At 44.9% G+C, this 25337-nt stretch overlaps 2 protein-coding genes across 2 annotated transcripts in view; both read right to left on the bottom strand.

The window, feature by feature from the left end:
* Positions 1 to 10648: 10648 nt before the first annotated feature.
* prph2b (peripherin 2b (retinal degeneration, slow)) lies at positions 10649 to 19075 on the bottom strand (the record flags this gene model as incomplete). The annotated part of the gene is made up of 3 exons (XM_083922449.1): positions 10649 to 10852; positions 15802 to 16048; positions 18495 to 19075. The coding sequence occupies 3 exons, from the start codon at positions 19073 to 19075 to the stop codon at positions 10649 to 10651; spliced, it is 1032 nt and encodes a 343-aa protein (XP_083778575.1).
* A 1760-nt stretch (positions 19076 to 20835) lies between these two features.
* Positions 20836 to 25337, bottom strand: part of ubr2 (ubiquitin protein ligase E3 component n-recognin 2) — a 19775-nt gene continuing 15273 nt past the window's right edge. Inside the window, exons 19-24 of the mRNA XM_083922480.1 lie at positions 25286 to 25325; positions 24318 to 24426; positions 23780 to 23914; positions 23532 to 23702; positions 22443 to 22544; positions 20836 to 22341 (exon numbers count right to left, since the gene is read on the bottom strand). Coding sequence (XP_083778606.1) covers positions 22200 to 22341; positions 22443 to 22544; positions 23532 to 23702; positions 23780 to 23914; positions 24318 to 24426; positions 25286 to 25325 — 699 coding nt within the window. The 3' untranslated portion in view covers positions 20836 to 22199. The remainder of the gene's footprint in view (positions 22342 to 22442; positions 22545 to 23531; positions 23703 to 23779; positions 23915 to 24317; positions 24427 to 25285; positions 25326 to 25337) is intronic.

Genomic DNA, 25337 nt, shown 5'->3' with positions numbered 1-25337 from the left:
TTTTAATGATATCAATTATTTGTTGTTTTCAACGTGTTAAATTCATGGAATTAGACGTATTTTTTCCGGAACGTAGGAATACTTTTTAATGGTTTGAATTATTTGTTGTTTTCCGGAATATTAATTTAATTTCTCTTCCCGCAACCGGTATGCCAGCCTCTCCCGGCACATCCGTGACCAACACGGGGTCCAGGACTCTGAACAGCGCCGGCTAATAATCAGCTTGAGAACACTGCGATACGGAGGGAAGCTCCGTTGTCCCATCGAGGGGTGCCAGGGCCAGAAAGCATATGTCCGGCTGGATAAGCACCTCATCGCTACCCATGGCCATAGACCGGTACGATACAAATCGGTGCAAAACATAACCTGTGTTCTTTCTTCCATTTTCATTCAATAATATAATGCTCAAGCCACAGGGGAAGCGCTTGTCGGGGCTATTGGCGAAGGCCAAACGTCGGGCTATAAATGATAACCTCAGTGAGAAGGCGGACCCGCCGACACCACCCTCCGCGGTCCCGGCGACACCGCCGGTGGCGGCGACACCGACGCACACCCCGGCGTCTCCATCGGCGGAGGAAATCGTAATACGCCTGGAGAGGGCAAAGATGGTCATGGGGTTGCTTGTGGGGGAGATGGACATAGTGCAGGGTATGGTCAAAAACCTGCCCCGTCTCCCTCCTCCAGGAGCGCCTGCACCTCCTTCTCCCTCTCCAGTGTCTACTAGTACTCATCGCACCGGTCCAGCACCTCCTCCTCCGCCTCCTTCTCCTGAGAGCCCAGAGTCTCCTCCGCCTCCTGCTCCTGAGAGCCCAGGGTTTCCTCCTCCACCTCCTGCCACCAGTCCAGAGGATTCTCCTACCCGCAGAGTCTCATCCCCACCCGCAGCAGCATCCACTCCCTTGCCTGGTTCCTCCTCCTCCAAGTCCGGCAGCCTCAGCCCCAACCTGGGTGAGTTGAATTCCTGGAATCAGATGATGTTTGTCCGTAATATGAAATTGTTCAATTCCTGGACAAATGCATACTCTGCCAGGAATATGACGTTGTTTTTTCCAAAATTTTCTTTTCTTTTCTTTTCTTTTCCAAATCCAAGTGATGGAATTAATTTCCATATTTGCGGAGCTCATGACTTCCATTTTTTCGACCATCAGCTACTTAAATCACCTGAGGACAAAATTGAAGCCCTCGAGCCAGAAACATGTCCTCATCGACATAAAAGTGTTTCTGAGGTTTATCATGGCCTCCTCTATACCTAAGGTTTGCGTAACTGGCGAAATCCTCGGCTCGATTCTGGAGAGGTTGCGGGGGTGGAAAAAGGGGTTGGGTGCACAGGTTGTAGTCCAAAGGTTGGAATACAAACGTAGAAAATCAGGTGCGTTCCAATGCAGGTTTCAAAGGTTGATACTCTGATAATTCTGTTGTCACTGTGTCATTTATGTGGTGTTTTTTTCCCCTAAAGATTCTCTGGTGACACATGGCCAAATCCTGGCATACCTCAGGGCGGCCAGGAACAGAATCCCGAAGGCCTTCACCGCCTTGGAGGGGAACTATAACAGCTCCGCCAAGCTGGGCGCAGTGGTAGGGATGATGGTCGGCATGATGACGGTGTCGACGGGCTGCCGGAAGGGCGTGTTCCTTTCAATGACGGAAGAGGAGGTCCGGCAGGCCCGGCTGTACGGGAAGATGTACACAATCAGGGTGAGTTTGTTTAGTTATTGATGATGACAGTTTGGTGAAGTAGAATACCTGGAATCCATAGTCCCTTTTCCGGAACTTGAACTTACCCACTGTTCACTCACAATCTTTGTCCTCAGTCAGGCGACTGTTCTCGGCATGTGGTTCTGGTAAGTATCGCATGGGGGTCTAATTCCTAGAATGTAACTTTGCATGGAGGTCAAACTCCTGGAATGAGACTTTGCCCCCGGTTCTCATCGAAACTTTCCCCCAGGTCATGCACCTATCCCGGGCATTTATCTTAGATACTTAACGCATGGTGGTATTATTCCTGGAAGGTGATCACATCCACGGTTCACTCTAAAAACATAGCGGGCATAGAAGCACATATCCCGGGAATCTATCTTAGATACTTACCGCATGGTGGTACTATTCCTGGAAGTCAATCTCCCGTAACTTGCTTTACAGTAAAACTTTTCTGCTTCTTACTTTCCCAGCTCATGGAACACAAGACCGTCGGGGCGTTCCGGCCGGCCGTGGTCGCGATTTCGGAAAAGGAAATGTTGCAGCTCCTCCGGTTCTCAAAACTGAGGAAGTTCCTCCCCGGCTTCTTCATGCAGCCAGAAACCTTCTTCTTTAACCGGGACGGGGCAGAGATGCACAAGCTGGGGGAGTACTTCACCCGCAGCTGGACCGACCTTGGGCTGCCAGGGGCCCCCAAGCTGCGGGATATCCGCACGTCCGTGGCCGTATGTCAGTCTTATCAATAGTGTCTATTCCGGAATAACGACGTGAGGCTATAATGTACCGTCATATGCATAAAATGAAAAAATGTTCACCTACTCTCCTACAGGCGGACAGAATGGTCCGACTCTCCATCATGCGTGGCCGCCTGGACTGGACGGATCCTGATGGAAATACTGGTGAGCCTTTCAATGTGTAATGACAGCTCTGTAGCCAATGCACATTCTTGTTTTCCAGCCCTAACCAAAATCCATTTCTTCTAAAATCATAATAAAGAGGAGAGCCAGGCAATGCGGGAGGAGGAGAAGGAGGAGAGCCAGGCTCCGGCAGAGGCGATAGAGGTAGAGCCAGAGCCACAACCTGGGCATTCCAAAATTTCAACGCTCACTGACTCGGACTTGGACTCGGACTCGGACTCCTCCACCTCGTCGGCGTCTTCGGGAACATCGTCGTCGTCATCCAAATCCAATGACGAATAATATTTGAATAATATGTGAATAGTGTGTAATAATAGTGTGTAATAATGATTGTCTAATAAGTCTTGTTGAAAATTATTTGTATTTAATCTAAGTTCTGTAATTATGCAAATAAAAGACTGTTTAAAGAATAATGTTTCATTCATTACCATGGAGTTCGACTTCCAGGAGTTATACTTTACCCCCGGTTATCATTGAAACCTTCCCCCGAGTCAAGCACCTGTCCCTGGGCATGTGTCTGACATATTTACCGTATGGAGGTCCACTTCCAGGAGTTATACTTTACCCCCGGTTCTCATTGAAACCTTCCCCCGAGTCAAGCACCTGTCCCTGGGCATGTGTCTGAGGTGTGTACCCCATGGAGGTCCACTTCCAGGAGTTATACTCTACCTCTGGTTCTCATTGAAACCTTCCCCCGAGTCAAGCACCTGTCCCGGGCATGTGTCTGAGGTAAGTACCCCATGGAGGTCCACTTCCAGGAATTATACTTTACCCCCGGTTCTCATCTCAACCTTCACCCGAGTCAAGCACCTGTCCCGGGCATGTGTCTGAGGTAAGTACCCCATGGAGGTCCACTTCCAGGAATTATACTTTACCCCCGGTTCTCATTGAAACCTTCCCCCGAGTCAAGCACCTGTCCCCGGGAATGTGTCTGACATATTTACCGTATGGAGGTCCACTTCCAGGAATTATACTTTACCCCCGGTTCTCATTGAAACCTTCCCCCGAGTCAAGCACCTGTCCCCGGGCATGTGTCTGAGGTAAGTACCCCATGGAGGTCCACTTCCAGGAGTTATACTTAACCTCTGGTTCTCATTGAAACCTTCCCCCGAGTCAAGCACCTGTCCCGGGCATGTGTCTGAGGTAAGTAACCCATGGAGGTCCACTTCAAGGAATTATACTTTACCCCCGGTTCTCATCTCAACCTTCACCCGAGTCAAGCACCTGTCCCGGGCATGTGTCTGACATATTTACCGTATGGAGGTCCACTTCCAGGAGTTATACTTTACCCCCGGTTCTCATCTCAACCTTCCCCCCAGTGAAGCGCCTGTTCCCGGGCATATGTCTGAGGTATGTACCCTATGGAGGTCCACTTCCAGGAATTATACTTTACCCCCGGTTCTCATTGAAACCTTCCCCCCCAGTGAAGCACCTGTCCCCGGGCATGTGTCTGAGGTAGATACCGCATGATGGTCATCTTCCTGGTACGTGATTATATCCCCGGTTCACTCTAAAACATAGCGGGCATAGAAGCATCTGTCCCCGGGCATGTGTCTGACATATTTACCGTATGGAGGTCCACTTCCAGGAGTTATACTTTACCCACGGTACTCATCGGAACCGTCCCCCCAAGTGAAGCACCTGTCCCCGGGCATGTGTCTGATGTTTTTACCATATGGTGGTCAACTTCCACAAATTATACTTTACCCCCGGTTCTCATCGGAACCGTCCCCCCAAGTGAAGCACCTGTCCCCGGGCATGTGTCTGACATATGTACCGCATGGAGGTTCATTTTCAGGAATTCAATCTTGAGCCTTTATTTGTATTATTTTCTCCAAATACAATATAATACACTTGTATACAACATGATACATCACCTATAAGTAGAGCCATCATTTCTTATCATTATTCTGATACGATTTCTCACATTTTCAACAGATAAATGCAGTTTGCTGCAAATACGGAGGAATGCTGGGTTAGAGGCCAGGACCTGTCTAATCCGACGTCTCCTGATGACTTTGGTCTCGATTTCTTTCTGGAAAAGCAGCTCGAGCATCGCAAGTAATTTGGGGCTGAAGTTCAGTACTCTTCGTCGACCAAAAGTGGGTATTCTTTCCGGAAGTGCGACTTCTTCGGAGGAAGATCCGTCATCCCTCGTAGTCACCTTGGCCTTTCTGCGACGGAGCTTCAGCTTCCTCTTCTTCTTCATCCTCTTCCTCTTCCTCTTCCCAGACGGGGAGACTGATCCAACAGTATGGCAATCCTATGGAAAGAGTGTGTTATATTTGGGGTTGAGTATTGCATTTCCGTATATTACACTGACTGAACCAACACATTCCAGGAATTCTACTCACCAAATCCATGAGGTGCTCCTTTGAGAGCCGTCGTTCCAGGCGTTCCTCCTCGTCACTTGCGGACAAGTCCGACTATAGAAAACAACAACAACAACATACCAAACGTAAGACATGGCCATGGATCATCACTTCCAGAATATCGACAAGGATGAATGCTACTTGCCCTATTTCAGGCAAAGGCCCTGGGCATATGTCTGTGGCGCCACAGTGGGTGGATGAATGCATTTCCAAATCGACTTCCAGGAATCAGCCCTTAGTTCCACAATTTCAACATACACTTCCATATATTCTACTCCAGTCCAATAAGATTAAGAAAAGCATTTCTTTGATTCACGGTTTATATTTAAATATATTTAAAAAAATGGAGACATGAAATGATGACTGTGTACACGAGTCCAAGAAGACCCATGACCACAGAGAATATGAGTAGGCTGGTCACTCCTGGCAATTGGCAAGCGCATCTCGATCTAAAAAAGAAAATAGCATCACTTAGCTACAGGTTAGGGTTACATTGATGAACGTATAATTCCAAGAATTGAACATTGTCTTTAACTAATTTTTGGTAACTTTCCTGGAAGTAGACCTGGCGTCTTTAAATCTTTAAAACTACACTTGCCTTCGTTCTCTGGCCTGGTGTAAGTTGCTCGAATTCTGTACATTCATCCGACACATCTCCACATCCTCCGGTGTCCATAGCTCAGGTTGCTGCATTGCTAACCCGGAACGAAGGACAAATAAACTCTATATTACATGATATATATATGACAAGACAAGAACAAGACTTCCACAAAACCTACCTTAGAAGCTTTCCCGTGAGCGCCTTGCAACATCGAAGTCCCAAATCAACTGACCACGTGTGTCGTGCACACATGTGGCAACCACGGTTGGTTGACGCCCACTTCCAGGGTTAGCGACCACCGATTGGTCGATGGCCAATTGCGTCACTTCCTTTAAGTCACGTGATTGGCCATCAACCAATCGGTGTGATTCCACAACTTCAACACGGTCACGGTCCGATTCCTGGAAGGTATCCCGGGTTCAGTCTAAAACATAGCGGGCATAGAAGCACCTGTCCCCGGGCATGTGTCTGAGGTGTGTACCCCATGGAGCTCCACTTCCAGGAGTTATACTTACCCTAGGATCTCATTGAAACCTTCCCCTGAGTCAAGCACCTGTCCCCGGGCATGTGTCTGAGGTGTGTACCCCATTGAGGTCCACTTCCAGGAATTATACTTACCCTAGGATCTCATTGAAACCTTCCCCCCAGTGAAGCGCCTGTTCCCCGGGCATGTGTCTGAGGTGTGTACCCCATGGAGGTCCACTTCCAGGAGTTATACTTTACCTCTGGTTCTCATTGAAACCTTACCCCAAGTCAAGCACCTGTCCCCGGGCATGTGTCTGAGGTATGTATGTATGTAGCATATGGAGGTCCACTTCCAGGAGTTATACTTTACCCCCGGTTCTCATTGAAACCTTCCCCCCAGTGAAGCGCCTGTCCCCTGGCATGTGTCTGAGGTAGATACCGCTTGGTGGTCAGCTTCCTGGGAGGTGATCATATCCCCGGTTCACTCTAAAACATAGCGGGCAGAGAAGCAACTATCCCGGGCACGCTTCTTAGATACTTACCGCATGGAAGTCCAATTCCGGAAAGGGTACTTTGGTTAGGTCCAACTCCAGGAAGTCAACCAGATAGAAACAGCGACACCTTGTGGCTGTTCAGTAGATTACGTCAAGTGTTTTTTTAACGTGAAAATGAAAAGAAAAAAATGATTTTAATTCGTCCAAAACGACATTTTTGAGATCTCCTCATCCAGATGTATCTGTCATATTTTTCCCATGTCATTATTTTACTTTTTTGGTTGCAATCGTGGAAAGCACAATGTTAGCGTACGAGATTTAGCACCCGGCATTGGAACTGAATGGAGTGCGGGATAGCGCATTAGCCAAACCGTTGCCCCCGAGCTAATTTCCCATACACAATCATTGGATTCGGTTCCACAATATCGACCCCAATTCCCGAAACTAGCCGCGGGAAGCTAACCCTAACCCTAACCCCAACCCTAACCCTAACCCCAACCCCAACCCTAACCCTAACCCCAACCCTAACCCCAACCCCAACCCCAACCCCAACCCCAACCCTAACCCCAACCCCAACCCTAACCCTAACCCTAACCCCAACCCTAACCCTAACCCCAGCCCTAACCCTAACCCTAACCCAGTGAAAAATCAAGCAAATCAAACAACAGCGACAATGAGAAGAATTATAATAAAGAAAGTGTGTGTGTGTGTGTGTGTGTGTGTGTGTGTGTGTGTGTGTTTTTGTTGCGTGCTGCGTTAAAAGGATCAGAGTGTAAATCTCCTCAGGTTCACTTTAATCTCCTCACACACACCTCTGACCTCTGACCTCTGACATCATCATGACTCACGTTCAGCCCCTGACCGTCAGCTGACCCCCGACCACACACACGTGCTGTTTGAACCCAAGCCCAGCCCACAACCACAGCGACTTCCTGTTTGATCCAATCAGGAAGTGCCAAAAACGTCAGTTCTCTGAGTGTCCACTAGGGGCAGGTCTGCTAACAGAGCAGTTTCTCATTGACCCCCATGTTAAACTATATTTTGACTTTTTATGATTTTTTGAACAAACTGTATTGTGGCTTTTTATGATTTTTTCTACATTTTCAACATACTATATTATGACTTTTTATGACTTTTCTACTTTTTCAACATACTATATTATGACTTTTTATGACTTTTCTACTTTTTCAACATACTATATTATGGCTTTTTATGAACTTTCCTACTTTTTCAACTTACTTTTTTATGACTTTTTATGATTTTTTATGAACTTTTCTACTTTTTCAACATACTATATTATGACTTTTTATGACTTTTCTACTTTTATATGATTTAATGAATTTTTCTACTTTTTTCAACATACTATAATATGACTTTTTATGAACTTTTTTACACGTTTATTCCTGATATAATCCACTATGACTTTTTTTAAGTCCTTGATTTCAGGTCAAACGTTTCCATGTGTACCCTCAGTAAACCTGCTGCCCCTGAATTTATGTGGTTTCTTCTTCTGTCACTGCACACATGAAGTCAGACTGACAGACAGCAGGTCATGTGATCTCGCTGCTGTATGAACAATAGATGAGTTCAAGTGCAGGATCAGAAACATGTAAATGTGAGGGTTAGAAAGCAGTGAGCTTGACTTTTAAAGGACACGGCTCCTCCTCCGGGCCCCCCGGTGTCTCCCTGCGTCATGGCCGCTGTTCTTGGGTCTCAGCTGACATCAGCAGAGTTAATCTGTTCCTCTGAGCTGATTAACTCTGCTTATCTGCTCAGCTGCTTATAACCACCTGCACACACTGTAAAACACTGTTGAAACACTTTTGAAACACTGTTGAAACACTGTACAAAACTGTGAAACACAATGAAACACAGTGAAACGCTCACTGTGGAGATGCTGCAAAATAAAACAATGTAAACACTGCAAAAACACTTTATACCACTGTATATACCTCATGTAAATATGTCCATATATACCTGTACATCTGCATACTGTAAACCTGTATATACCCTCATTTATATACATTCTATTTACATACGTACCAATATTTATAACTCTGTATGACCTATATATAGCATTGTGTATACCCATGTTTGTGCTTCTGCATATACATCTGTGTACCCTGTCTACACCCCTATTTACGCTTCTGTATATACCTCTATATACGTATTTATATACATGTATATACCCCTATTTACACCTCTGTATATACCTCTATATACCTGTTTAAATACATGCATATACCCCTATTTACACCTCATTATATATCCATATATATCTGTATATACCCCTACTTACACCCCTGTATATACCTCCAGATACATGTTTATATACCCCTATTTACACCCCTGTATATACCTCCAGATACATGTTTATATACCCCTATTTACACCCCTCTATATACCTGTTTATATACATGTATATACCCCTATTTACACCTTTGTATATACCACTTTATACCTTTTGTATACCCCTATTTACACCTCTGCATATACCTCCAGATACATTTTTTTATACCTCTATTTACACCTTTGTATATACCACTTCATACCTGCATATACCCATATTTACACCTCTCTATATACCTGTTTATATACCTGTATATACCCATAATTACACCTCTGCATATACCTGTATATACCCCTATTTACACCTTTGTATATACCACTATATACCCGTTTATATACCCCTATTTACACCTTTGTATATACCACTTTATACCTGTTTATATACCCCTATTTACACCTCTATACCACTCCGTATACATACGCTTGCATATCTATGTATACTCCTGTGTATACACCTCTATTATACCTGTGTATACCCGTGTATATATCTTTATTTATACCTGTGTATATACCTGTGTTTATACCTGTGTATACCCGTGTATACACCTCTATTCATACCTGTGTATACCCGTGTATATACCTGTATTTATACCTGTGCATACCCGTGTATATACCTGTGTTTACATAAAATATAAGTATAAAACACGAGTCAGACAGTTCGGTGTCAGTCACAATCTCTTTATAGGTTTTATCATACACAGCGGAGCGACTACAAGCTCCGACCGACCCACAACAACTGGCTGAAAACGTCACAACTCTCCATTTCACAAAGAAAAGAAAAAAAACAACCATAATACAAATATTACAACATGTAACTGCAAACTGCGTTTCTCTTTAAACTGACCCTTTAATCACTATATACAGCTGACCTGACTTTACCTCTCACCTGTGTGTCTGTTAGAGTAAAAAAAGAACCCGCGTCGCTCTGACAGGGAACCAGACGGCCACATTATCACCCTGAACTCTGTCTGACAGGCTCAGTCCGAACCCAACACGCCCAACCAATCACACGCTTCGGGTTAAAGACGTTAGCTACCGTTCCTTCTAATGAAACCGAGAAGTTAGAAGTTGCGTGGTGGACATAAAAACGGAAGAATTGTTAGAAAGAACCTAAAGAATTAAACATACGCGCATATAGACAAGTTAACGTATTGTTTTAGATGGTTTGGCCGTCTGTTTCCATGTCAACCAATCGTGTCAGACAGCGACGGTGAAGACTAGCGCTCGACCGATGCGCGGCGTCCGAATGTGCACGTAAGAACAGCTGACAATGATGCATTCACTGATGTTTGTTTTTCACATTAACAAACATGTTTGGCAAGAATCCCTCAAATTTTTTTAAAAACAGAATATTTTGTGTGCTCGGCCGGACGAACGGCAACATGCGGTGTCACGTATCGGTCTGCGCCCGGCGTCTTTTCAGACCCGATGGTGTCTGACAGGAGGCGGTAATGAGGAATGTTTATAATTTTAAAATCCCAACCCAGATGTTTTATTTACAGCAGCAGGTTTCTGTTCCTCCTGATTAAAAATAAACTCTGTTCAACATATTTACAGAATGGAAAATAGACATTAACTTTAAATTACTTGTTCACTTTGAACCTGGGTGTGTAGTATTTTAACACGTGTACGATGGCGTTATGTACAGACGGTGGAGAAGACCTCTCCTCTCTCTCGATACCCGTTTTCTGGGGGAGAGCCAGGTGGAGTTGGGGGACGGGGGGAGACCTCAGTCCTTTGTGGCGGGTGGCACTCTCAGTTGGCGCCCTCAGCTCCCTCCCCGCCCTCTTCCACCGTGTTGCCCTTCCCCATTGTCTTCAGCTTGCCGAGCAGGTCGCTGAACGTCTCCTTCACTCCTTTCTCCAGCAGCCAGCCTTCGCTCTCACACTCCGGGTTGTCCGGGTCCTCAATCGTCTCCAGAGCCGTGGTGAGGTACTTTAACCCTGCCATGTCTGCCACCTCACACACACACACACACACACACAGGCTTATTATAAACTTTTATCACAGATTTAAACGTCACATTAATATTGTTTTGGCCGTCTGCACTCCAGGTCTGTTAAGACGTTACGTAACACCCTTTCAAAATAAGATATCCGGGTCCGAGCCTCTTATTTCTACAATGCCGTAATGCCGCGTTCTTCGTTGTTTGAACAGATAATCGTCATTTTACGTCTTTCTTATCGAAGAAAGAGGCGATGGTAATTGTTCACATGTTCGGCCGTTGTTGTCTGTTTTGTTTTAAAAGAGCGTTTGGACGAAAAAGGTGTTTTGAACGGGTGTTAAGTCAGACTGATTGTAGCTTCCGGATGATCGTGTAGATTGTAACCCTTGATTGGCAAAAAATGCAAGGACTTCACTTCCCAACTACTTATACTAACCATTCGAGTTCAATGCCATAAATGAACCATCTAACTATAACCATCTTGCAAGAATTTAGCAAATAATGGCTTCCCATGTCGACTGGACCATCCAGATCTGATAAGTTAGGCCGCTATCGTGCTGCAGAAATGATGCTTAAACCTGGAAATGAGCTAGCATTTTTGTATTTGTTACATAAAAAAGTTTATTTTAGTTTGATGCAAATCCAATCTGTGGTTGATGCTCCTAATACGCGTTAAGTACTCCTCCGTTACTCCTCCAGATGGATTTATTCACATTTGCTCAGCATGTCCATCTGGGAACTCTGGTTTTGAGATCTTCTGGGAAGGGGCGAAAATACCAATTGCTGATTGGATAAACCATCTGTCTATCACCAACACACGGGCCAAATCAACCAATCAGATGACTGAAGCGTGTGACGTGCTAACAGCGTGGAGGCAAAGCTCAGAAAGGAAACAACATGTGGGTAAAGGATATTTTCCCTTTGTGTTTAACGTGAATTTACGGCTCAAAGGCCCAATTTCAGGAGCCCGGTCCATATTCAACAGAAGGATCCAGAGAACAGAGAGTTAGTGAGCGGATTGCTCCATAGCTGCTCATCTCATCCGTGGAAGCCTCCATGTTGTTCACACTCAACACTAGCTTCTTGTTTCGTCACTTAAATCCTCAAAATTAACGCTGATTGGACGTTCGCTTGGCAAACGGCTCCAAATTTTCTCCGCCGCACGTTACCAGACTGGTCTGAGAGTAAAAAACAACGGAGCTCAGAGATCAGGATGGACTCACGAGGCTAAATAAGCGTATGGCACTAAAATGAAAAAGATATCTAACAGGCGTTGAAGCTTAAAAATATTCAATTCTCATATATTTCTGATAAAAGTCTGACCAATCATTTTATTTGGTCAGAATAAAATGATTTGCGGACCTTCCTGCCTGTCATGGTCGCTCCGTTTCACTTGCGCTGCTCATGCTGCGTTCAAGTGTCATGGGAAGTCCAAAGTTTCGGACCTCCAACTTGGCAAAGTGCACGGGATTGTCTATCAAAGTGGAACCTCCTACTAGCGAATTCAAGGTAGGTTGATCTCCCTCGAATTCGACGCACATGTCAGGGAAGCGTCAGAGGTGCAGCGGGGGGAGGAGGGTGGGACTTTGGAGCGAAGCGCTCTGAGACATGTAAGAAAGGTAAGATCTGCTTTAACACAGACATGAGATTTTAATGTTTTGCTCTACGACATAAAATACAGTCATTTTAAAAAAGGCAGTGGCCGTACAAGCGAAATCAGCTAGAAAGTTAGTGAGTGGTGTCGTCCGTTTATTGCCTTAACCTTATTCTTTTTTTTTTTTTAACTTCTGCCAGTTGCATTTACGCTTCAAAAATCCTAAAGTGAAATTAATGTGTGAAGATTATCTTGCTGAACAAGACATCTAAGTGTCGCAAACGTTTTTTTATCTGCAGTTAAACCAAAATCCAATGAGAAATTCCTATTTGCTTTTTGAAAAGGATGTGAACTTTTGGGTCAGCCTACAAAACTACAGCATGTCTGCAGCGCAGAGGTACCGCAGGTCCTTCCTTCCTGCTTCTGTCAGACTTTACAATCAGCACTGCTCCAAATAGACTATTGACCTCATCCTGTACCCTGCACTGTGCAACATGCCTGTACTATGGGCACTTCTGTTTTTGCACTATTTGGTCATATTTATTTATATTTATTTATTCCATATTACATTATTACAAAACAAGAACAACTGCACTACATCATGTGAATATGTACATATGTCTATTTCTATTTCTTCCCTTTTTAAATTTAACTTTATTGCTTATTTTTGCTATATTTTTACCTTAACATATTCCTGATTGTCATATTCTGTTGCTGCTGTTACAAACGAATTTCCCCGTCTGCGGGACATTAAAGGTTTTCTGATTCTGATTCTGTCATCTGTCCAGATAGACCCTAGATCAAACCCAACAGACGCGCAGACACAACATGATGTAGCTACACGCTAACGTCAAGGAAGACTTTCGGATTTTGGATCATGTTCCTACTTGAAACCGTTCGATTGTGTAGAGTTTAAGATCAACTCTAGCTCGGTTACATTCAGTCCCCGGCTGCAATGACGCTCCGTCTCTGTCCGACAGACCCGAGTGTGTTCGTTCATTTGTTCGTTCGTTGACTTGATTGTCGATGTGCAGAAGGTTTCTGATTGGTCACACACCGCAGGACGCTTCAGCGAAGAGAATAAAACAGATTTGAGACCAGCAGCAAACATGTGATTGAGTTCAGGATGTTGTTCTTAAATCCGCCTGTCGTGACGCGTCAGGTCAAAGTTGTTGTTTGACCCACATAACGAATTCACTCTCAGTAACTGTCCCTCATCCTGATCTTCCCAGAATGCAACCTGTTGCCGCTGCGGGGAGATTAACCCCCAGAATAGTTTTCTGATCCTCGATGAGCCTGACCACCGCTTGGCAGCTTAGCACGCCACCACCTCAGCACATGAGTCGACTGAAACGAGGAACTTCTTCTCATTTTACTGTAAAACATCCGATGATATCAACTGACTCCAGGTCAGAGTCTGAACTTTACACCGTCCGTTTGTCTCTGAGCTGCTAATAACACAAAATCTCCAACAATTACACAAAAGGAAAACATAAAAATACATTCTATATTAACACGGCGTTACAGAGAAAGTATATGAGTCATTTTAAAACAAACATGTACCTTACGTTTGCTTGTTGTTTACTTTTGTGGATCACATGACTTTTGTTTTTACTTATAATACTTACTGAGGCGCGGTGTCTTCTATAAACCTTTTCTTTTCATTTCACAGACCTGTTAAACTTGCTTATTTTCTTATGTTTGGATTTATTTTTCTTCGTTTCATTGCGCAAATGAATAAAATCTTATTAAATAGAAATGAAACATCATTTTAAAACAGTATTTGTTCACGTCGGGTCAGGCGCGTGCAGTCCGCAGAATCTGGTGATCGTCACGTAGCAGCCGCTAACGCTAATCACTCGCTAATCAATTACACCGTTAACCTTGCGCATTTAAGGCCCCTTCGTTGGGTTAATTTACTGCAGGTGTGCTGCGATTATCTCGTTTTAAATCAGAAGATTAAGAACAGAACTTATCCTGCGTTCACCTCCAGGAGAAAGTCTTCCGAGATTAAAAGCAGCGGCAGGTGAGATGCAGCATTTACTGCATTCAAAATACCCATATACTGAATAGTGTGTGTGTTAATATGAGCGATGACCCCACCCAAGGGTCAAAGTTCAAGACTGCATGTGACAGAATACACTTTGAAAGGTCACCTGCAGATGAAAGTGAGAGATTTGTAACTCAGCAAAGGCTTCAGTCATTCAGCCGTTTCTCTTCTCATTGGCTGTTTAATTAAAGGTCAATTTAGAGCAGTGGTTCTCAAACTTTCTTCTATAATGTGCCCCCTTTTAAATACTTTTTCAGCCGAGTGCCCCCTGATCGGCAGAGAAAAAATAAAGCTTGTATAAAGAGGTACAGTACACCATTTCTCCATCAGCGTCTGATCTACTTAAGATCAACCGTGGAACTAAAGAAGAATTAAATGCCACACGTCAGATAGTGATTGCATTGAACTTTGCTTTTTGATTAACTAAAAATAAGAATATTGAATATAAAATGCACTTTATCGAACTTACATTTCCTTTTTTTTAATTTAATGTATTGTTTATTTATTTAAGGAATTCTGCATGACTGATATTTCTTGAATTAACTTTTTGTTAATCTCCCCTGCAGTTCTCCAAAGTACCCCCAGGGGTCTGTGAACCCCCATTTGAGGAAACACTGGTCTAGAGCTCTGACTGATTGATCAGGTAGATCTGAAGCTATTAAAGTTAACTTCAACATTTAGTGAAATCTTTGTCACCACTGTCGTGTCTCAATGACTCCAGTAAATCACCGGTCCAACATGTAACGTGTTCATCAGCTTCAGAGGAGCTGGTAGGCGGACTTTGTTACCTTTGCACTGAACCAGTCTGTTTCAGGTCTTTATGCTAAGCTACGCTAACCAGCTGCTGGCTTCATATTTAGCGTACAGATCAAATATGGCGGCGTGGTCAGTGTCCCTCAGCGTCTGATACCAAGGCGCCCTTTAGCGTCTGTATGAGGCCAACTCCATTGTAAGCCCCACATTATGCAAATAAAGTCTGCGGAGGGAGGACGGATGGATGTAACCAGCAACGGACTCCCACCCAGGAGATGGTCAAGTCCTGTGTGAAACCAAATGTTGTTACGTAGTTTACGAAAGTTCACTTTCTTACGTAACCTTCTTAACTAACGCCATAAATATTAGTTACATACGTAGTTATCTTAAACCAAACCATGATTTTTTTTCCTGGACCTAACCATGTGGTCCACTTTTAATTCACAACGGGACTAAACTGCACGCCACAGGGTCATGACCACACAGTGTATCTGATGAATGGTATCAATCTGAACATCTAACTAAAGAGGATTTGACTAAACGTTAGACTTTTCCTGGACCCTTACCTCCAGGATGATGGTGGCGAAGATGAACACGCCGATGCTGGTCATCGTGCTGCTGAAGTATTGGAAGAGGGCCTCGCGACATCCTCGGGTCCAGATGTTGAGCTCCTCTATGCGGTGGTCGTAGTCGTAGTGTGCCGTGTTATTGGTGAGGTGGTGCTGGATGCAGGGCCGAGGGGACCCGGGGTTACAGCAGCTGAACGGGACGCTGTCCATCAGGTACTTCCCCTCCACGTTACTGAGGACGCGACTGCAGGACAAAGACGGACAGAGTTAACGGCCAAATCCAAACGTCCCCCCCTAAACCCTGAACCCTCAAGGACTCAACTGACGTCACCTGGTAGGTGGTAGAAGTGCGAAAGGCTGCAGGGATCGAAGTGGTAGACACTGCCTGACGTCTTCCAGGCTCACGAGAGGTCAAATAATCAATCTACATGTTTTTTTTATTTTCATTAAGCAAAATTTAAAGGGTTAATCATTCTTGTACCGTGTGTTTATTAAGGAAACCTTAAATCCTTGCTAACGTTTCTGTGCTAATCTAATATGCCAGGCTGAACAGCCATGTGCCAGTCCTGCTTGTTGACCTTTTTGATTATTTTAACACCTCTGCCTCAGGCTAAGTCTCCTGAAATGCTGTTTACGGAAAGGGCTCAAAATGTCTGCTAGAAGGCCCTCATGCACTTGATGATTAGACGGTGGGGCGACCCTAACACACCAAAGTCTTTGAATGTGTAGATTGCGATTGGGACAATTTTTACTGTACTGTACAGGGAGGTCAGAGGTCAAACACACTGCCTGGCTGGATATCATAATCATAGCTGTGTGGATGGATGGATCACTGAGCTGGACGATCGGGACCCCTGAACCCCGCAAACCCTTCATCAGAGCCTCATTTCTTGAGGGAACTCAAATGCAAATCAACTACAAAGAGATGCTTTTTGGTTTTTAGCGCCTCCCGAGCTCGATGGTTTGTTCTGCTAATGGAGAAGAACGATAAAGAACAGTATCATCAGCATACAATGACACAATACTTTGATAAATTTACAGATCATTGACATGCATGGAAAACACTAACAGGCCTAGTATTGAACCCTGTTGGACGCCCTTTAGTATGTAAGAGAAAGGAAGAAGAAGACCAGCTGATGATCAGACTGAACGCACGCATTAAGATCTAAGGGGTTCATCCTCTGGAGAGCGGAAGCAGGACGATGATCAGCAGTGAGTACACCCTCATTTCATTAGCTTCTATAGCAAATTTTTACTTAATATATTACATATTTACATAAAATAGATGTTTGCTAATGAGATATTAGCCTCGCTTTATCTGTTTTGAGTGTGAACAAAAGGACGTTTGGTTGTGTGACTGCGAAGTGAAGGGGCCTGAGAGTGACAGCAAGTAAACATAGGATGATGGGAAATGATCATAGTTCATTAACACAATAACATTACACGCAAACACTGATCTAGAACTGAACTGCAAGTACGGACCTGAAACTACAGACCTGCAACTACAGACCTGCAATCACAGACCTGCAACTACAAAACTGCAACTACAGACCTGCAACTACAGACCTGCAACCACAGACCTGCAACTACAAACCTGCAACTACAGACCTGCAATCACAGACCTGCAACTACAAAACTGCAACCACAGACCTGCAACTACAAACCTGCAACTACAGACCTGCAATCACAGACCTGCAACTACAAAACTGCAACTACAGACCTGCAACTACAGACCTGCAACCACAGACCTGCAACTACAAACCTGCAACTACAGACCTGCAACCATAGACCTGCAACTATAAACCTGGAACTACAAACCTGCATCTAAAGACCTGCAACTACAGACCTGCAACCACAGACCTTCAACTACAGACCTGCAACCACAAACCTGCAACCACAAACCTGCAGCTACAGACCTGTAGCTACAGACCTGCAACTACAGACCTGCAACCACAGACCTGCAACCACAGACCTGCAACCACAGACCTGCTCATTCTGGCGATAGAATCAAACGCTCCCTCAGTGAACTGGTGTGGTTTAACCTTGTCATGTTAGCGGGCATGTAAGCTGCAGTTAGGTGGAAATCAGATCCTGACAGATTATAGATTTAGAGAGGAGAAGCTGCTACATCGACCTCCTGCACGGTAACTTTTACCTACTTAATTCCCTCATTTATCCTCCACTGACCCCCTTTAACAAAAGTCTCTCCGACGCCCCGCTGAGCTCTGAACAGTCAGTCGAAGTGTGAGTCGACTGACGATGATCAACTGTTCAGGAAACGTTGATTTGAATGAGGCTTTTGTCGTTAGGAGGCTTAAAGATGAGAAGAAAATTAGCACGAGTTCAGAGAAAATGAAGACTGAAGAAAACTTTAGGGACATCCTGAACAGAGGTCGGTTTAATGAGACCAAGATGTGAAACAATCAATGACAGGATGGTATTAATAAACCAAAGTGTTTGTGAATGAAGTGTTTCTCTGTTCAGATCTTTGTTAAGATGCAAAGCTGTGTGAAGACGCCAGTGATTCCCACAGAAAGATTCAGGTTCTAGTTGATTAATCATTTGGTCTTAAAACGCGAAAACAGTGAAAATCATTCAGTTCTGTTTCGTCTGATAAGACCTGAGTGAACTAACTGATGAACAGGGTGACTGTTCCAGCTCTAGCTTACTGATTCGGTCCTTGTACTCACTCTTTGACCAGGTCGTTGCTCATGTCCAGGTAGCGGTTGCTGATCCACTGCACCTCGAACCAGTCCCTGTAGTTGTTGTTGCCGCAGCAGCGAAACTCGATTTGCGTCATGTCCAGCGTCCTCTTCATGAAGCAGCGCCCCGGCGTGTCCGTGTCCTTGTAGAACTTGATGCTGTTCTTCAGTCCCTCGGCCAGCGTCAGGTACATGGCGAACTGCATGAGGAAGCAGAGCAGCGCCGTCACCAGCAGCAGCGCGTTGAAGCCGCAGCACAGCATCAGGTATGGCTTCAGCATCGGCTTCCACTTGGCGAACTTGACGGGGTCCAGAGAGTCGTGGCACACCTTTCCTCCGAAGGCATTGACCCCGCAGGCCATCAAGCCCAACAGGATCAGCAGGTTGGGCACTAAATGGCTCTCGTTGTTGTCCATCATCTCGCTTCTCTTCCGCAGCTCGATCTTGAAGAAGAGGCCGAGGCTGAAGATGAGGATCCCCACGATGACCGAGAGCCAGTAGACCATCCACAGACCCTGAGCCAGCTTCACCCGCTTCTGCAGGTTGAACTTCACTGGCATGAACGGCATTTTGACCTCTTAGTGTGATCGAAACACTCGACTGAAATCGATTAAATGTCAGGGAGCAATAAGAAAAAACGATTTCCTTTTGGGAGCAGTTTGAGGATCCGTCAAGAGTTTCACAGTTTTAATCCGTTCCAGAAAGAAGCAGCTGCCAGAACTCCTAGTTTCAGACCCATAATGCCGAGCTTCAGGCCAGGACAGTCCATACTGCTGTGGGGGCAGAGGGGTCTACCATCAAATCACAACAAATTCACATAAAACCCGTCAGATGTGCAGTGGGTTCCTCCACACTGATATTTCCGGCAGAAGAAAAGGTGTGAATGTGAGCGAGCTGCAACTTCATCCTAAACCTCCGATGGGCTCTGATCCCATTAACAGCAGATCAGCTGCTGCCTCTAATCCTCCGAATTACCGCTAATTGGTTTGATGTTAAGCAGCAGCTTCCTCTTCTGCGCCGGTCAGCTCGCACTTCTTTGCTGAGCAGCGCCTCCGTTCTGCTCACAGGAGCTCCCCTCGCTGCAGGTGTGCCTCAGAGGCAGGAAGTAGAACTGATGATACGTCCACTCAGCAAACACAAAACTAGAAACTTCCTGTAACGAGGTCCGCAGATGTTACCGTGCCGATAAACTACCCGATCACGAGAGCTGCTGCTGTCCTGCTCCCTGTTCAAGGAATGCCGGTTAAGGGAACTTCCATTTCGGGGAAGTGATGAACCGTCCACAGGTCACAGAACCCTTTGAACAACTACGCACTAACGTCAACGTTACAAGATCTGCCGTTCTTAAAAAACAAACAAACTGAGGGAAGTTTCAGACTCATTGAATTCAAGCTGACGATCAAAAGATTCTGAGTACCCATGAGCCTCTGCTGCTGTTTCTGCAGAGAAGAGTCCAGTCAAAAATACTTGGTTGACTGAATTGAACCGAAGTTGACGCCATCATCATCATCTTCAACCCTCTCCCAGCTGACATGGGGTGTGAGGCGGGGTACATCCTGGACCGGGCGCCAGTCTATCGCAAACAGAGACAGACAACCATTCACACCTTCGGGCAATTTTAGAGCCATCAATGAACCGAACACCTGCACGTCTTTGGACTGTGGGAGGAAACCGGAGAACCCGGAGAAAACCCACGCAGACACGGGGAGAACATGCAAACTCCACACAGAAGGGCCCCAGCCGGGATCAAACCAGGAACCCTCTTGATGTGAGGCGACAGTGCTGACCACCACACACAAAACAAAGCAGCAACAGTGTAGTTAGTGAAGCCAGAGTTTATTAAAAGAGTGTTTTAAAGACTTACCTACTGGCCCCTGTACCAGCTCCTCTCATAGTAAAGTCCATTACAGTGGATTACCAAAGTCAATCCCAAAGGAAGGAGCCCATTGGTGCTTTGTTTTGTATGTAGGGACTCTTCTCATGCTGCTGCAGAGGTTTGCTGTTATTTTCAGTAGCATTAGTGGTTAAAAAAGACCTTTGAATGCCTTCACCGTACTGCCCCGAGCTAACCACTGTTAGCCATGTCCGGCTGTTAGCGACTCTCCTGGATTTCTCCGTTAATAGTTGTTCCCTGTGATTTATTAAATGTTTGTTAAGTGCCGGAAAAGACCATTGGGGTGATTTTACGGTGAATCGTTGGCCGCAACCTGCCATCGGCTCAGTCTGAGCAGGGACCTCTCCTCTAGCGCCCCCCTCAGGACAAACTGCTACGACTCGATCTGCTCAACCAAACAGAAACAAGAACTCCTTTTAAAGTTTTTATTGGTTTTGTTATTCTTATACAATATTGTACATTTACTCATTTATACAAGAATTCACATATTAACAAGTCCAATGTGATCGATGATGATGGAGGCGACATGCTGCGAACGCGTTTGTTCGTCTGGAAATCTTTTGAAACGTGGGAAAAAGAAAAATCAGCCGGATCTTTGAAAGAAGATCAAAGAAACTCAGATTTTTTTTTTAACAAACTAATAAATAAATAAATTAACCGAGGTTTCTGTGTCTGTTCGCCCCAAACGTCACGTTTCAGCACAAACTCATAAAAAACATTCAACTCATTTTGACAGGAAGTGACATCACACAGCTCTCCCAAAACAAAAACACATGAAACACAAAGCTTTTTTTTTTTTTAAATAAAACAATAAATCGTAACTAAAACATCTGATCTGATATCAGCGTCTTTCCTAAACGACGCGAGCTGATATGTGCTGCGACACGTCGCCAAACTCTTTATAATAAGACACAAAAGATTCGTAGGATTATTATTATTAATATTCCTTCAAATGTTTCACAGGTTTCCGCAGAAGCACTGAACTCTGGGAACCTGTTGCCGTGGAAACCAGGACGATATTTCAAAATAAGAGACTCTTGTTTCTGTTGGAGCTGCTGCTTCACTGTGATCTTAATTCAACAGTTTCTTTAATGGACTTCTGATCGTGGGTGAACACTTTCAGTCATCTACACACTACGATACCCATGAGCCTCAGCTGCTGTTGCCGTGGAGACGGAGGCAGCACGTGACACTGAACTGATTTATCAGGTTTCTACCAAGTGTGATCCAAAGCTTCAGGTCGGCGTTAGCACTTTAAAAGCTCCGTCATTGGCTGTTTGTCAGTGAAATGCATCATGGGAGTTGTAGTTTTTCGAACAGTTCAGCTTTTTTTTCATCACAATCCGTCAGTTAAACTTCACACCTGAACAACAAGATGGTGACTCACTCAGACGTCTGACACCAGGCTCTTTTTTTCCATCATGCAACATGATCTGACAGGATTCAAGATGGAGGATTAAACACTTGTCAATCAGAGTGTGAGTGACAGCAGCAGGTGGGCGGGGCTTTACTTTGGTTAAAGAATAAAGTCAGAAAATCTTCCAAAACTATATGAAAAAAATGTTTAATTAATAAAAAAAAGGACACGTTTCTAACTTCCTGTCTGTGCGAGAGGGTGGAGTCAGTTTTGTTGCCTCTCTCCGATTGGTGGAGTGAAACATGGAGAAGGTCAAAGGTCGTGACCCTCCATGAGACAGAAACCAAAAAAGCCTGAAAAAATCCCTGAAAGCAGATCTGAGCTCAGCGCTGGGCCGCAGGAAGCTGATTGGTTGAGAGGTTTTAGCGGGCGGAGCCGAACATCACAGGTGCTGCCAGTCGATGGCGACCAGCGTCTGATTGGCCTCCTGAGCGTGACCGATGACCTCAGCGACGCCGTGCTGACGCCACAGACGCTCGATCTTCCTGTAACGCTCCGCACACAGGTGGAGGGGGTTCCCCCGCCTGCAGGGACACAAACAAACAAACAAATAAACAAACAGACAAACAAACACGCAGAGGGAGGGGGCTCCCAGAAATGAATCTGTGTGCGTGTGAACACCCACTTGAGGCCCTGGTCGGTCTCTCCGTAGTCGTCCAGGTAAGGAGGAGGATAGAAACAGCCCTTTGTTTTACCTGCTACAAACAACACCTGACTCTCTCTGACCCTGCACACACACACACACACACACACACAAACACACACACACGGTCATAAGGATAGATGACAGTAGCACATGAGGCCACGTCCTCATTCTGGTGAAAACAAACTACCGGCTTTGAGTGGCGGTAATTACAAATCCCGCTGTAATCTGTCCTGATTTCACCTTTTTTACGTTAACCAGCCTGGAAACCTCCTGAAATAGTAAACGTTAGTCCGGCAGACAGATTTAATACGTCGTTGCAGAGCGATGATCGATGGTATACGGAAAAAATGAACGAGTTGGGGGATGTTTGTCCAGTTTACCGGAGGAGGAGTGTGTAAAGGAGCCCGCTCAGTGTCCAGAGGTGACACACACACACACATTTATTCCTACCTCACTGAATCAGCAGGTAATGCAAAACTATGACAACGATCTTTATATATATGAAATATCACATTTAAATTACCGAAATTAATATTTACAGTAGTGTATTTAGAGGGCGTTCAGAGGACGATGACGTTCCTATGTTTACTAACAATAACAGGGTTTCTGAGCAGTTTACGCAACGCCATCAAAACGCCAAAAAGAAGGAAATTCTTGCAGAAATTTCAAAAGTTTTTGATCCAAAATCCCAGCGTGGACATTTCTATGATGTTCTCCAACGTCTGGTTATCTTAACGTGGGATTTTTGAGGGATTTTGACAATTTTTTATCTGATAGAGAGGTAAAGATCATGAAAAACAACGACATCTGTAACCGTAGCTACGCAGACGACACACACATTTACATAACAGTATCACCAGACGATTAAAGTCCAATACAACTTTATTTAAATAAACTACTAAAAGGAGTTCTCCCTCCTGTTTTTCGTATTAGCGCCTATAGAACACCGAGGTCTTTTGTTTTCACCTGCAAGGGGGCGTGGCCTTTTCAACGTAGATTTACGGTCTTCTGTTATGCAGCAGTAGAAGTATACATGGTATCAGTAGTGTCGGTGTACAGGTGTGTTACCTGAGAAAGAGGCCGAGGCCGGCTCCACAGGTGAAGGTGTGTGCGGTGCAGGCGCCCACGTCTTCTCCGTCCACCTCCGTCTGACAGCAGTAACTCTGAGAACACAACATGGAGCCGCAGACCAGACACAGAGTGGGAGCTCGAGACTTATCACCACCTGACCGCGGACACCTGCGCAGGTAAACGGAGGCAACGCAGGTGAGACATCAGGACGTGTGTGTGTGTGTGTGTGTTCTGTGCGTACTGACGTGAAGCTGGACGCCTGGTTGATGAGGACGCTGTAATCTTCTGGCAGTTCGATCAGTTGGTTTGACTCCCGGGGGAACCTGACGATGACTCCGCCCCCCTGCAGTGTCTGTCTCACACCTGGATGACAACACCACCTACACACACACACACACACACACACACACACACACACACACACACACACACACACACACACACACACACACACACACACACACACACACACACACACACACACACACACACACACACACACACACACACACACACACACACACACACACACACACACACACACACACACACAGACACACACACACACACACACACACACACACAATTATGGGGAGGAGTGAGGACCATCAGAAGGACAGGTGTTGACCTCATTTACATGCATGCATTACTTAAGCTGTTTCAGTGTGAGTGTGTGTGTGTGTGTGTGTGTGTGTGTGTGTGTGTGTGTGTGTGTGTGTGTGTGTGTGTGTGTGAGTGTGAGTGTGAGTGTGAGTGTGAGAGTGTGTGTGGTGTGTGTGTTACCTGTGTATGAGCGGCTCCAGCAGCGTGTGTTGACTCTGGTGGAGCTGCAGCAGGTTGGAGGGCAGATTGAGGTAGCTGAGCAGCGCCTCCCACTGACCAGGACCTGCAACTACAACACACACACACAAAGGTTTTCATTCCTATTCTAAAATGAATATTGTAATATTTCTGCTTACTTGGGTCCATAAACAGAGTTGAACGTCCTAAAGATTAAGGCAAATTAAAGTCAAGACTTTTTAAAACGTCACCTGGAACGAAATTTAACCAAATTCACAATAAACAAAAATAAAAGTTGTGTATCCGCTCTGTACGTTCTGGGCCGACTGTTTTATTGGTTCTGCTGATATGTTAGAAACACTAAATTAATTGGGCGGCTGTGGCTTGGTGACAGAGTGGGTCGTCCTCTGTTCGAGAGATTGGTGGTTCGATCCCCATCTCCCCCCGGTCCACATGTCGAAGTGTCCTTGGGCAAGACACTGAACCCTGAATTGCTCCCCGTGCTGCGCATGGGTGTGTAAATGTGGTGTGAATGGTTAGATCAGATTAGATGGTCTGTAGATGTCCACTGCCATCAGTGTGAATGTGTGATTGTGACAGACACTGTGAAGCGCCTTGAATAGTCAGATGACTAGAAAGGCGCTATATAAGTACAAGTCCATTTACCATTTACCATTTAAATGTTTAATTAACAATGTTATGTCGACGATTATTAAAAGATTTGAGACTAAATACGTCAGAAATCATGCTCCAAATATCCGGAACAAACTTCCAGAAAACTTCAGATCTGCTGCAACTCTAAGTTCTTTTAAGTCAAGACTGAAGAATTTTCTGTTTTCCGCTGCTTTTCGGTAAACTGCACTGTAACTTCTGTAACTGTAACCATGTTTTATGTTATGTTTTAAAGATGAACTTTCATGTGTCGTTTTCCCAAATACTTTTAATATTTGATGGAAAGAACTTTGAATTACCTTGTTGTTGATTTGTGCTGCGCAAATAAACCTGCCTTGCCTAAAAAATGGT

Source organism: Echiichthys vipera (assembly GCF_963691815.1).
Source record: "Echiichthys vipera genome assembly, chromosome: 11".
Classification (NCBI taxonomy): domain Eukaryota; kingdom Metazoa; phylum Chordata; class Actinopteri; order Perciformes; family Trachinidae; genus Echiichthys; species Echiichthys vipera.
Note: the sequence above shows the minus strand (reverse complement) of the source record. Positions and strands in the feature narration are given on the sequence as shown.